General features: G+C 43.4%; 1 protein-coding gene across 1 annotated transcript in view; it reads left to right on the forward strand.

Moving 5' to 3' along the window:
• LOC110365110 (mucin-5AC-like) overlaps positions 1-14,410 on the forward strand; it is a 39,209-nt gene that overhangs the window by 18,267 nt on the left and 6,532 nt on the right. The window contains exons 20-31 of the mRNA XM_065066500.1: positions 289-389; positions 1,232-1,383; positions 1,812-1,950; positions 2,047-2,160; positions 2,693-2,872; positions 4,241-4,480; positions 5,229-5,385; positions 5,678-5,806; positions 6,179-6,305; positions 7,006-7,049; positions 7,135-7,335; positions 7,987-14,298. Coding sequence (XP_064922572.1) covers positions 289-389; positions 1,232-1,383; positions 1,812-1,950; positions 2,047-2,160; positions 2,693-2,872; positions 4,241-4,480; positions 5,229-5,385; positions 5,678-5,806; positions 6,179-6,305; positions 7,006-7,049; positions 7,135-7,335; positions 7,987-14,298 — 7,896 coding nt within the window. The remainder of the gene's footprint in view (positions 1-288; positions 390-1,231; positions 1,384-1,811; positions 1,951-2,046; positions 2,161-2,692; positions 2,873-4,240; positions 4,481-5,228; positions 5,386-5,677; positions 5,807-6,178; positions 6,306-7,005; positions 7,050-7,134; positions 7,336-7,986; positions 14,299-14,410) is intronic.

Below are 14,410 nucleotides of genomic sequence, written 5' to 3' on the forward strand. Positions count from 1 at the left end.
GTATTTCTCATTTAGTTATAGTGCAACAATTATCATAAAAGGCAGGAATGAACCTAGATTCCTTATAAGACCTCTTCCTCATGAAGATTTTTTTCCGAAATAGTGTGGGGTTTTTTCTGTGAATTCAGTGCTCTGAAGTGAATCTATTTAGCAGATTGAATAGGGACAGCAACCCACAATGACTGAAATACATAATTTCCAAAAAAATTCTAGATGGTTTAAATGGCTACAGATGTGGGATAAACCCTCTGCCATTTCTTACTGCTCTGACTTCTTTCCTTTCTCTAGTCTGTAAATATCCCATGGTCTACTTCGACTGTAAAAACATCACTGCAGGAACAACAGGAGCAGAATGCCAAAAAAGTTGCCAGACTCTGGATCTGCAGTGTGTAAGTATAACGTGTCTAGATGGAATGATGGTGCTTCCAGGTTTTACCAGAGCTCTTGGTGCTAAAGCAATTGATCGATTTGATCTACTCCAAATCTACAACATAGATACTTTGTTCTTGTAGCAAAAGCCTAAAACCATGTTAGGAAGCATTAACAATGGGACCCTTAGACCAAAATATAATAATGTAACATCCAATTTAATTAATAAGATTAGTGTCTACCTTTCTTTCGCTACTGCAGGCAACTAATTAGTAGTGAAAATATATAAGGCTCTGCCACACTTTTTACTTTTTCAGGAGGAAATTACTGGCTATAAACTGGTGAGGATAAATCATTCTTTCTCATATGATGCATTTTTGAACTTCTTGCACTTCTCTTCATATTGTTCCATCTAGTTGCATAGTAGTCACATGCCATTACATGAATAAGTACCATATGAGAGAAATGGATTTCAATGTAACTCAACCAAACTGAAAAAATATTACTTATTTTCTTTTTAAAGCTCCATTCGATCACAAATCACTCACTACAATATGCAAGACATCTTCATGTAATACAGAGAAAGACTTAAGATTAATGTATTTCAAGTTTCACAGACTCCAGCAGAGCAATCAGGATTGACATACATAAAACATTTGCGTTTAACAGATTTATATTGTATTAAATCAATGGCTAATAACTTCCTTTTTGTTCCATTGTCTTATAAGTACTTTGTAGTCGTCTCCCATTTAAGCTGGGTAGCAATAAGACCATATAAAGATATTTTATGAGAATTTAATCTTTCTATTTTCCATTGTGATTATTTCATTCTAAAATAATATCTTCCTCTTTACCTTACCAGTATAGGACACAATGTATATCTGGCTGTGTGTGCCCAGCTGGGCTTGTGTTAGACAAGAATGGTGATTGTATTCCTGAAGAGGAATGTCCATGTATTCACAATGAAGCCATGTATCAGCCTGGGGAAAAGATCAGCGTTGACTGCAACACCTGGTAAATATTTCCTCAGAAGTAGCATTCCTGGTTCCATCATTTGCCTTTCCAAAGATCTTAAATAGTACAGAAGGGAGGAAAAACGTGGAGTACATATTTCATCAACTGATTAATGTTTCAGTTCCAGATTAAACAGTATGAGCAAGATTCCCTCTGATGCAGGCAGATGACCAAAAAGACAAATGGGAGGAAACTTTGGGTGCTACAGTTCATTAAGTATTATAATATTTTGCAGTTAATGCATTCAGAGTAGCAGAACAGAACTTTGCTTTAATTCTTTACATGAAAAACGTAAAAGACTATTTTAACTCCAGAATCAATGCAACATTTATCAGGGGCAAGCTGCCAAAAAAATACTGAGTTGTGGGATATGTCCACACAAAACAGTGAGTTGTTTTATTATTAAAATATTTTATTCTCATTCCTAGTGTGTGCAGGAATAGGAAGTGGGAATGCACTGAAGAGCAATGTCTAGGCACTTGTGCTGTTTACGGAGACGGTCATTATAATACCTTTGATGACAAAAGGTTCAGCTTTAATGGAAACTGTGAATACACACTAGTCCAGGTACTGATAATTAACAACAGTAAATGAGACACAACCTTGATCATGTCTACAAAATAATAATATATAATATATTTTTAAATTATATCCTCTACCCAGGACCACTGTGGGAAGAGTGGCACAGCCAATGGGACCTTCAGGGTTATCACTGAAAATATTCCCTGTGGCAACACTGGGACAACTTGCTCAAAATCTATCAAAGTTTTCTTAGAGGTAAGAAGGTTTTGCATACAAACCAGTTTTGTTCTTTGTCTGTTTAAGGTTTAGGAGAAGCCTAGATATCCATTGCTTCAAGGAAGTTGGAAAAATATTTTAAAATGCAAATCAACTTGAAAGTTAAGCTTAAATCAGATTTGAGTGAAATATTTGGTAGAGCTTTCCAGCTTTCTGTCTTTTCCATTTCCCATCCTATCTTATACCACTCTTGAGCAAACTACAGATCTACAAGAATATTGTCTTTAGTAGAAATTTACATTAACATGTCAGAAGATTGTTTTATTCTGTGCAACGTAGCTCCTCTATGACTACAAAACCACTCTTCTTTGACCAACACCATTTAAAACACCTTTTTACCACAATTCAAGGAACCTGCGTTTTGAACTACATAGTTTTGATTTACCACATTTGGATTATTTGTTTTCATTATATAAACTATTTGTAGTGCTCTTAAAAGCAGAAAAACATATTCAAGAACACAGCTGCAGCTATTGAGTTTATTTTTAATTACCTTTTCCTCCTGTTTCAGGGCTATGAACTGATACTTGGTGAGGAGCATGTCAGTGTAATAAAGAGGGGACAAAATGATGAGGTGCCATACACAGTCCGCTATATGGGTATGTACTTGGTAATTGAGACCACAAGCGGAATGATCCTCGTATGGGACAAGAAAACCAGCATCTTCATCAAGCTCAGCCCTGATTTTAAGGTGCGGAACTAGCAGTTAAATGGCAATTTACAGTCCAGATTTGGACTGGGTGGGAATTCTATTGAAAATCTGCCAAGATCCCAAACAGGTGATGTCTCTAGCATTCCTGCAGGACATCCTATGTGGTTTTTCATTCCTCTGGTGCCTCAGGAAGCCATGCCATCATCCTGCTGCTGTTCTGAGCTCTGAAGGCAGCTTTCTGTGCCTATTTGCCCTGACAGAACTTGAATTGGCAAACCACTTTTTTGGACTTTGTTAAAATTACCCACTGAACCTTGGTAAAAATTACCAGACCTTATTAAAATTACAGAACTACATGTGTAGAAATCAACTGAGTCATCTTGATATTGAAAGTAAACCAATGCTGCCAGATCTCATTGACACACAAATCAAATTATCATACTTCAAGAAAAAGGAAGTGAAATATTATGAGTGAAATTCTCTTGTAAAATGCTACCATGTATTTTTCAAGCATGTGTCAACACAGGTGACAAAGAAAACGTATTCCTGTTGTCATACACCTTCACTTAGCTTATAAGTACTAAATACTGTAGTAAATGAGGAATTTCCTATACCACAGTGACATTTCAATTAGTTATATAAATCAAGTGTAATTTAGAACTACATATACAAATTTATTTCAGTATCATAGGTTCTTTTGCTACCTTACCCACTGGCACTTCATAAAAATAGTAGGAATGTGGAAAGTATGCACATTAGATTAATAGAGGAAGCATAGCATCTATTGTAGCTTATCACAGTTTTAAAGAACCATAAATTCAGACTAAGGGATATTTCTGGATGTGCAAGGAAAATGTAATTTCTCCTTAAACATGTGAGCAGTCATAACAGTACAGACTTAATGAATAGACTATGTGGCTGGACTGATAGTATTTATGCAGCTTTGTAAGGCTGTTTTTCATATGTACCTCTATCGTATGAGACAAGGCTTAAATGAAAAGCTTAGTTGGTTAACTGTGACTCCTCATTTCCTTGTTAAAGACATACCTCAAAGACAGAAGTTTACAAAGATGGTTTTATTGTTGAGATTTAAAAGAAGAAAAGTGAACAGCAGTATCCTTCTAAGCTTAGTAGTCATGCTCTGTTGCTAAGGAAACAAGGGATCACAGAATCACAGAATCACAGAATCGACTGGGTTGGAAAAGACCTCAGAGATCATCGAGTCCAACCCTTGGTCCAACTCTAGTCCGTTTACTAGATCATGGCACTAAGTGCCATGAAGATGTTCAGGAAAGTTAGAATGGAATGGCATCATTTTAAGAGCTGAATTTCAAGTATTCTTTCAGTCTCATATGTTCTTTCAAGTTTTCTCACCTCCCTTATTATTTTATTTACTTTCTTTTGTAGGGACAGACCTGTGGCCTCTGTGGAAATTATGATGGCAATGGCATCAATGACTTTACTACAAGGAGTCAGTCTGTGGTAGAGAATGTCCTAGAGTTTGGAAACAGCTGGAAAGTATCCTCTACGTGTCCTGATGCTTACAGCATACGGGACCCATGTTCTACCAACCTTTATCGAAAGTCTTGGTCAGAGAAGCAGTGTAGCATCATCAACAGTGATGTCTTTGCTGCCTGTCACTCTCAGGTATTACTAGGGGAGAAGCTTGCTGTGTGCAGATTAGGTCTGTGTATTATTGAGGCTGGTAGCCTCAAACATTTTGACATGCATGCCTAACTCATTAGCATGTTTCACTTTGAATTATGCCACAAAAACTTCAATCTGAATCCCACTCAATGGAACAGATTTATAGTCCATACCTGTAAGAAATAAAAGGACATTTAGTTCATATGAAATATTCACCTGTTATGAAAGAATAATAATTATATAATTACTACATATTTTCTTGTAGTGTGACTTGAAATAGAATTCTTATATAGCATGTACAGAATACAAGCTCAATGAAACAATAACATGGTAATGAAGTGTCAGCATACCCTTTATCTGACACTAAGTACATACCAAACAATGTAGAGTTAACTCTGTGCTCTCCCTATTACCATAGTTCTTTCCACTGGCAGAGACCTTCATTTTCAAGTGCAGTTGCCCAGTATTTCTTGGGAACGTGAATCTTAGATTCCAGTAGGACAGAAGTCTGGGTGCCTGAAAATCTGTCAACATGTGATTTGGATATATCATCTGGCATCAGCTCAAGTGTTAAACAGTGTATATTTAAAAAAACAAAAACAAAACCAAAAACAAGAACAAACAACTAAAATGTAATTACTGATGTCTTTCTTCTGAGATATTAGAGTTTTAAGAAAAATACTCTAGCAAAGCTAAGAAAGAATTTAGAAGGCAGTATGTATAATATTACATTTCTCTTTAATAACAGGTTGAACCAGCAAAATATTACCAAGCATGTGTGACAGACGCTTGTGCATGTGACACTGGAGGAGACTGTGATTGCTTTTGTACAGCAGTAGCTGCCTATGCTCAAGCATGTAGTGAAGTTGGTGTGTGCATAGCCTGGAGGACCCCATCAATCTGTCGTGAGTATTATGTTATAAACATTTATACTGAGAGTGTAGTTAAATGTACAGTGTCTTGCTGATGTCCTTGAACACATGCTCTGGGTATCTTACATATATGCATTATAATGTCACTGTGTAGACTTTTCACATTAAGCTGTTTTGATGGTCACACAATTTCATCTATTCATTCACGATTTTCAAGACTGTTCAAGCAGCATTGCGGGGATATGATGAACAGACATGAGCCAAAAAAAAAAGCTCCTTTTTTTTCTTTTTTCCTGAATATGTCCAAATTTATTTTTCTGCTTAGCACTGTTCTGTGATTACTACAATCAACAAGGGAAATGTGAATGGCACTATAAGCCTTGTGGAGCCTCCTGTATGAAGACCTGTAGGAACCCCAGTGGAAAATGCCTCCACAATTTGCCAGGCTTAGAAGGTAAAAAGAGCTGAAAGTACCTTAAAGTGGGTACATTTTATTATATTTTTAATGGTCTTTAATTGAGAGTATTTCCCTCATCAGCTGCATTTACACCATTAAGCTTTCTTCAACACCATTCCATCCACATGAATAGAGGCAGAGTATGAAAACAGGAGTCAAAAACAGCTCTAGGACTAGGTTTTTGTGGGTGGGTTCTGCTGACGCTAGTACTCTGCATTACTTCCTAGAATTATTGGAAGAAACAAAGTTGTAAAAATTATGGCTATTAAAAACATGAGCTGCAAACACATTGTGCACCAATAAAACTTTTGCTGACCGTATCTCATTTTCACTTTTCTTACCTTTGATATGGCCTTTTCCTTCCTTCAGGCTGCTATCCTAATTGTCCATCAGAGACACCGTATTTTCATGAGGATCAGATGAAGTGTGTTAGTCTCTGTGACTGTTACAGTAATGAAGATGGAAAGATATATAGACGAGATGAATGTCACTTATGGTAAGACTTAATCTATCAGCCCCACTATGTTACAAGGAAAAATGATAAAAATGCCAGTGAGAAATTACATGTTCCTAATACCTGATGGGACTAGTTTATGCTGCCTCTGTAAAAATAATGCCTTACTATCTAATGCCAGTTTTCTTACTACAGTAGTAGTAAAAAGTTCTTATGTGATTTTATGTTCAGCTGAATTTGTTCCTGATCATGTTGTAAATCCTCAGCATAAAGATACAACAAGAACAGTAAGTCCTTTATGACCAGGCTTTCTCTATTTCCCATTCCTATGGCAGGAAAAATACTGTATAGGTATCTAGTAGGGGTCTAATTCCAAGGATTTTATTACAACCTTATACTATTGGTAGTATTTAGACTCCTTCCCTTCTTAGCCTGCTTTTTAGTATATAAACATCGCAAGTGCACAGAAAGCGATAAGTAGGAATGAAGGAAAGTCTTCCTTAAGAATTCTACCTGTAGCTTTTAATAATATTTGGCTTCACTTCTATTTTTAAGTTTGGATTATATGTAAGAAAATATTCTGGAAAACAATTGCAAAACAGAAGCCAACATTAACTGGAAACTCAAGGAATAAACACAAATAAAGGGTCCTGTCTTTTGATGCTAGTGTCTGGCAGAGAGGTGACTAATAAAATTAACTCTCAATCAAAACTACATGCTTTTTTTATTTTTTCTATTTCAGTGAATGCACATCAGAAGGTTTACAGTGCAAGTTTGATGATAAAGGTAAGACAGCTAAAAAGAATTGTTAAGAAAATGAAATAATGGACATTATCTTTTCATGGCTGCCCGACAATAAACTTATTCTGAATTACAGCATGCTACTGCATTTATGAAGGGAAGAGCTATAAATATGGTGAACTCATCTACAACACCACAGATGGAACTGGATGGTGTTTCAGTGCAACATGTGACATCAATGGAACAATAAACAGAAATATCTTTCAATGTGGCATCACTCCATCAACCCCATTTACATTTTCTACAAGTCAGCCCACAACTACTGCTTCAGGTACGCACGCATGAATACTCTTTTAAAATTACTGAAAACTCTCTGGAAGGGACCAAAAATTGCCTGAAAGGGAGGGGGGGGCCTTTTCAGCTGTTAATGGCATATAATTTTACTTGAAACTGTTGACTTCTCCTGGAGTCACCAGTTCATCTGGAAGCTTCTGTTGCTAAAGACAACCATAATCAAGGATGTAGAAATGACTAAAGCATTTGTTACAAACTCAGTCTCCACTGTATCACCAGAGTTTTTCCAGGGGAAAAAAATAATAGAGCTGATTAATCATTGCATCCTGGAGAATAATATCAAGGAGAATAAAACCTCCTTTCATTCATAACACAGCAATTGTGAAATCATGTTATCCTATGTATTGACATTCTATACAAAAGATATCATATCAGTTATATTTAACTATATTTTTTTAAAATAAATGTCACATAAAGTACCGTTTGAAAAATAAAACAGACATGAGATCTACATTTACCTTAGAAATAAAATTCAAGAGTGTCAAAGCAAGTTCATTAAAAGTAAAACAGTGCATTAACATATATAACATTACATGCCACATTAAAATGTATGGAAGATGAATAATTTTTCCAGGCACTTCCTTTAATACAAACGGATAACACTTATATTTCCTTCTTTTAAATACAGAAGTGGCAACTACAACATCACCAACAACTGTATGTGTGATGAATATTTGTGCGTGGTCACAATGGTATGATACCACAATACCTGAAGACAAAGACGACAGTGGAGATTATGAAACATTTGAAAACCTCAGAGCTAAAGGATACAGCGTGTGCAAAAACCCGCATGCTGTTCAATGTAGAGCCAAAGAACATCCAGATACAGAAATAACAAATCTTAAGCAAACGGTACAATGTAATCAAAACACAGGACTGATATGTAACAACAAAGACCAACAATCTAAACGCTGCTACAATTATGAAATCAGAATATCATGCTGCAGCTATGTACCATGTTCAGAACCACAAACTACAACACCAACAGAATTCACAACCACTGCTGTAACAGTAGGAACAAAGACAAAAATAACAACTCAAAAATCCGAACCGCAAAAAGTATCTACAACACCGAACACCAGAGAAAAAACAACTTCTCTCACTAAAAATTCGGTTTCAGCAACGACATCAGAAGTCTTAACAACACGCTACCAGACCATGTCAACTGCAGCAGAAATCTCCAGTGACCTGACCCAAACACCAGAAGCACCCATTACTGCCTCCACTCTCATCCAGTCAACAAGGACAACAACCACTAGCAACACAGTTATGGACAGTACCACTGCACCTCCAACAGAAGAAACAACCACCATCATACCCACACAAACAGCGTCCACCTCAACAGCCACCACCACTAACACCACACCCGAGCCCACAACCAACTGCCAGCCGCTCTGTACATGGACACAATGGTTTAATTTGGATTCCCCTGCCCCTGGTAGCCAAAATGGAGACGTAGAGACAGTTGCAAAAATCCGCGCCGCTGGGTATGCACTGTGTGAAAAGCCACAAGGCATCAACTGCCGTGCTAAAGATTACCCTGAGCGGAGTCAGCAGCAACTGGGACAGATATTTGAGTGCAGCCTTGAAAATGGGCTTGTGTGCAGAAATGAGGATCAGATCGCAAAATATCCCATATGCTTTGACTATGAGATCCAGGTGCGGTGCTGTGAGTATACACACTGCCAGTCAACAACCACCACTGGCACCACAGTTGTCTCCTCTACCCCTGCCTCGACAACACAAGAAACAACTGTTGTAACAACCACCGGCAGCGCCAGCACCACCAGGACCTCTCCCCCTCCAACAAATGCCACAACCACCATCACACCCACACCAACAGTGTCCACTTCAGCCAGTAGTACTGCCAGCACCTCCAGGACCACCACAGGAAGCACCACAACATCCACAGCCACGTCTGCTCCAACAGAAACCTCTACTGTGGCAACCCAGACTCCAACATCACCCACTACTACTGCCTCCACACTACCCGAGTCATCACTGACAACCACCACTGGCACCACAGTTGTCTCCAGTACCCCTGCCCCGACAACACAAGGCACCACTGTCACCACAACCACCGGCAGCACCAGCACCACAAGGACCTCTCCCCCTCCAACAAATGCCACAACCACCATCACACCCACACCAACAGTGTCCACTTCAGCCAGTAGCACTGCCAGCACCTCCAGGACCACCACAGGAAGCACCACAACATCCACAGCAGCATCTGCTCCAACAGAAACCTCTACTGTGGCAACCCAGACTCCAACATCACCCACTACTACTGCCTCCACACTACCTGAGTCATCACTGACAACCACCACTGGCACCACAGTTGTCTCCAGTACCCCTGCCTCGACAACACAAGAAACAACTGCTGTAACAACCACTGGCAGCACCAGCACCACCAGGACCTCTCCCCCTCTAACAAATGCCACAACCACCATCACACCCACACCAACAGTGTCCACTTCAGCCAGTAGCACTGCCAGCACCTCCAGGACCACCACAGGAAGCACCACAGCATCCACAGCCACGTCTGCTCCAACAGAAACTTCTGCTGTGGCAACCCAGACGCCAACATCACCCACTACTACTGCCTCCACACTACACGAGTCATCACTGACAACCACCACTGGCACCACAGTTGTCTCCAGTACCCCTGCCCCGACAACACAAGGCACCACTGTCACCACAACCACCGGCAGCACCAGCACCACCAGGACCTCTCCCCCTCCAACAAATGCCACAACCACCATCACACCCACACCAACAGTGTCCACTTCAGCCAGTAGCACTGCCAGCACCTCCAGGACCACCACAGGAAGCACCACAACATCCACAACCACCATCACACCCACACCAACAGTGTCCACTTCAGCCAGTAGCACTGCCAGCACCTCCAGGACCACCACAGGAAGCACCACAACATCCACAGCCACGTCTGCTCCAACAGAAACCTCTACTGTGGCAACCCAGACTCCAACATCACCCACTACTACTGCCTCCACACTACCTGAGTCATCACTGACAACCACCACTGGCACCACAGTTGTCTCCAGTACCCCTGCCTCGACAACACAAGAAACAACTGTTGTAACAACCACTGGCAGCACCAGCACCACCAGGACCTCTCCCCCTCCAACAAATGCCACAACCACCATCACACCCACACCAACAGTGTCCACTTCAGCCAGTAGCACTGCCAGCACCTCCAGGACCACCACAGGAAGCACCACAACATCCACAGCCACATCTGCTCCAACAGAAACCTCCACTGTGGCAACCCAGACGCCAACATCACCCACTACTACTGCCTCCACACTACCCGAGTCATCACTGACAACCACCACTGGCACCACAGTTGTCTCCAGTACCCCTGCCCCGACAACACAAGGCACCACTGTCACCACAACCACCGGCAGCACCAGCACCACCAAGACCACTCCCCCTCCAACAAATGCCACAACCACCATCACACCCACAACAACAGCGTCCACATCAACATCCACCACCACTAACACCACACCCGAGCCCACAACCAACTGCCAGCCGCTCTGTACATGGACACAATGGTTTAATTTGGATTCCCCTGCCCCTGGTAGCCAAAATGGAGACGTAGAGACAGTTGCAAAAATCCGCGCCGCTGGGTATGCACTGTGTGAAAAGCCACAAGGCATCAACTGCCGTGCTAAAGATTACCCTGAGCGGAGTCAGCAGCAACTGGGACAGATATTTGAGTGCAGCCTTGAAAATGGGCTTGTGTGCAGAAATGAGGATCAGATCGCAAAATATCCCATATGCTTTGACTATGAGATCCAGGTGCGGTGCTGTGAGTATACACACTGCCAGTCAACAACCACCACTGGCACCACAGTTGTCTCCTCTACCCCTGCCTCGACAACACAAGAAACAACTGTTGTAACAACCACCGGCAGCGCCAGCACCACCAGGACCTCTCCCCCTCTAACAAATGCCACAACCACCATCACACCCACACCAACAGTGTCCACTTCAGCCAGTAGCACTGCCAGCACCTCCAGGACCACCACAGGAAGCACCACAACATCCACAGCCACATCTGCTCCAACAGAAACCTCCACTGTGGCAACCCAGACGCCAACATCACCCACTGCTACTGCCTCCACACTACCCGAGTCATCACTGACAACCACCACTGGCACCACAGTTGTCTCCAGTACCCCTGCCCCGACAACACAAGGCACCACTGTCACCACAACCACCGGCAGCACCAGCACCACCAAGACCACTCCCCCTCCAACAAATGCCACAACCACCATCACACCCACAACAACAGCGTCCACCTCAACAGCCACCACCACTAACACCACACCCGAGCCCACAACCAACTGCCAGCCGCTCTGTACATGGACACAATGGTTTAATTTGGATTCCCCTGCCCCTGGTAGCCAAAATGGAGACGTAGAGACAGTTGCAAAAATCCGCGCCGCTGGGTATGCACTGTGTGAAAAGCCACAAGACATCAACTGCCGTGCTAAAGATTACCCTGAGCGGAGTCAGCAGCAACTGGGACAGATATTTGAGTGCAGCCTTGAAAATGGGCTTGTGTGCAGAAATGAGGATCAGATCGCAAAATATCCCATATGCTTTGACTATGAGATCCAGGTGCGGTGCTGTGAGTATACACACTGCCAGTCAACAACCACCACTGGCACCACAGTTGTCTCCTCTACCCCTGCCTCGACAACACAAGAAACAACTGTTGTAACAACCACCGGCAGCACCAGCACCACCAAGACCACTCCCCCTCCAACAAATGCCACAACCACCATCACACCCACACCAACAGCGTCCACTTCAGCCAGTAGGACTGCCAGCACCTCCAGGACCACCACAGGAAGCACCACAACATCCACAGCCACATCTGCTCCAACAGAAACCTCTACTGTGGCAACCCAGACTCCAACATCACCCACTACTACTGCCTCCACACTACCCGAGTCATCACTGACAACCACCACTGGCACCACAGTTGTCTCCAGTACCCCTGCCTCGACAACACAAGAAACAACTGTTGTAACAACCACTGGCAGCACCAGCACCACCAGGACCTCTCCCCCTCCAACAAATGCCACAACCACCATCACACCCACACCAACAGTGTCCACTTCAGCCAGTAGCACTGCCAGCACCTCCAGGACCACCACAGGAAGCACCACAACATCCACAGCCACATCTGCTCCAACAGAAACCTCCACTGTGGCAACCCAGACTCCAACATCACCCACTACTACTGCCTCCACACTACCCGAGTCATCACTGACAACCACCACTGGCACCACAGTTGTCTCCAGTACCCCTGCCCCGACAACACAAGGCACCACTGTCACCACAACCACCGGTAGCACCAGCACCACCAGGACCTCTCCCCCTCCAACAAATGCAACAACCACCATCACACCCACACCAACAGTGTCCACTTCAGCCAGTAGCACTGCCAGCACCTCCAGGACCACCACAGGAAGCACCACAACATCCACAACCACCATCACACCCACACCAACAGTGTCCACTTCAGCCAGTAGCACTGCCAGCACCTCCAGGACCTCCACAGGAAGCACCACAACATCCACAGCAGCATCTGCTCCAACAGAAACCTCTACTGTGGCAACCCAGACGCCAACATCACCCACTACTACTGCCTCCACACTACACGAGTCATCACTGACAACCACCACTGGCACCACAGTTGTCTCCAGTACCCCTGCCCCGACAACACAAGGCACCACTGTCACCACAACCACTGGCAGCACCAGCACCACCAAGACCACTCCCCCTCCAACAAATGCCACAACCACCATCACACCCACAACAACAGCGTCCACCTCAACAGCCACCACCACTAACACCACACCCGAGCCCACAACCAACTGCCAGCCGCTCTGTACATGGACACAATGGTTTAATTTGGATTCCCCTGCCCCTGGTAGCCAAAATGGAGACGTAGAGACAGTTGCAAAAATCCGCGCCGCTGGGTATGCACTGTGTGAAAAGCCACAAGGCATCAACTGCCGTGCTAAAGATTACCCTGAGCGGAGTCAGCAGCAACTGGGACAGATATTTGAGTGCAGCCTTGAAAATGGGCTTGTGTGCAGAAATGAGGATCAGATCGCAAAATATCCCATATGCTTTGACTATGAGATCCAGGTGCGGTGCTGTGAGTATACACACTGCCAGTCAACAACCACCACTGGCACCACAGTTGTCTCCAGTACCCCTACCACAACAACACAAGAAACAACCATTGTAACAACCACCGGCAGCACCAGCACCACCAGGACCTCTCCCCCTCCAACAAATGCAACAACCACCATCACACCCACACCAACAGTGTCCACTTCAGCCAGTAGCACTGCCAGCACCTCCAGGACCACCACAGGAAGCACCACAACATCCACAGGCACGTCTGCTCCAACAGAAACCTCTACTGTGGCAACCCAGACTCCAACATCACCCACTACTACTGCCTCCACACTACCTGAGTCATCACTGACAACCACCACTGGCACCACAGTTGTCTCCAGTACCCCTGTCCCAACAACACAAGGAACAGCCATTGTAATAACCACTGGCAGCACCAGTACCACCAAGACCACTCCCCCTCCAACAGAAGGCACAACCATCATCACACCCACACCAAGAACATCCACCTCAGCCAGTAGCACTGTCAGCACTTTGAGGACCACAGCAGAAAGCACCACAACATCCACACCCATGTCCACTCCAGCAGAAATCTCCACTGTGACTAGCCAGGTTTCAACATCACCCAGTACTGCCTCCAGCCTCTCTCAGTCAAATACTACAAGCATCTTCCTTCCAACATCTGTTTCTTCTACTGAACAAAGTACAGCCACCAGTTTTTTTCCCACAAGTGTCACTATCACTAGCATGCCAGGTATGTCATTGTCTACCTCTGCAAAGATTACAAACAGATATTTTGGAAGAACAACATTGCTATCACTGTTTTCTGTGACTTCTTCCCCTATTAGTTCTACTTCTTCCAACAG

This window comes from Columba livia, chromosome 5, assembly GCF_036013475.1.
Source record: "Columba livia isolate bColLiv1 breed racing homer chromosome 5, bColLiv1.pat.W.v2, whole genome shotgun sequence".
Classification (NCBI taxonomy): domain Eukaryota; kingdom Metazoa; phylum Chordata; class Aves; order Columbiformes; family Columbidae; genus Columba; species Columba livia.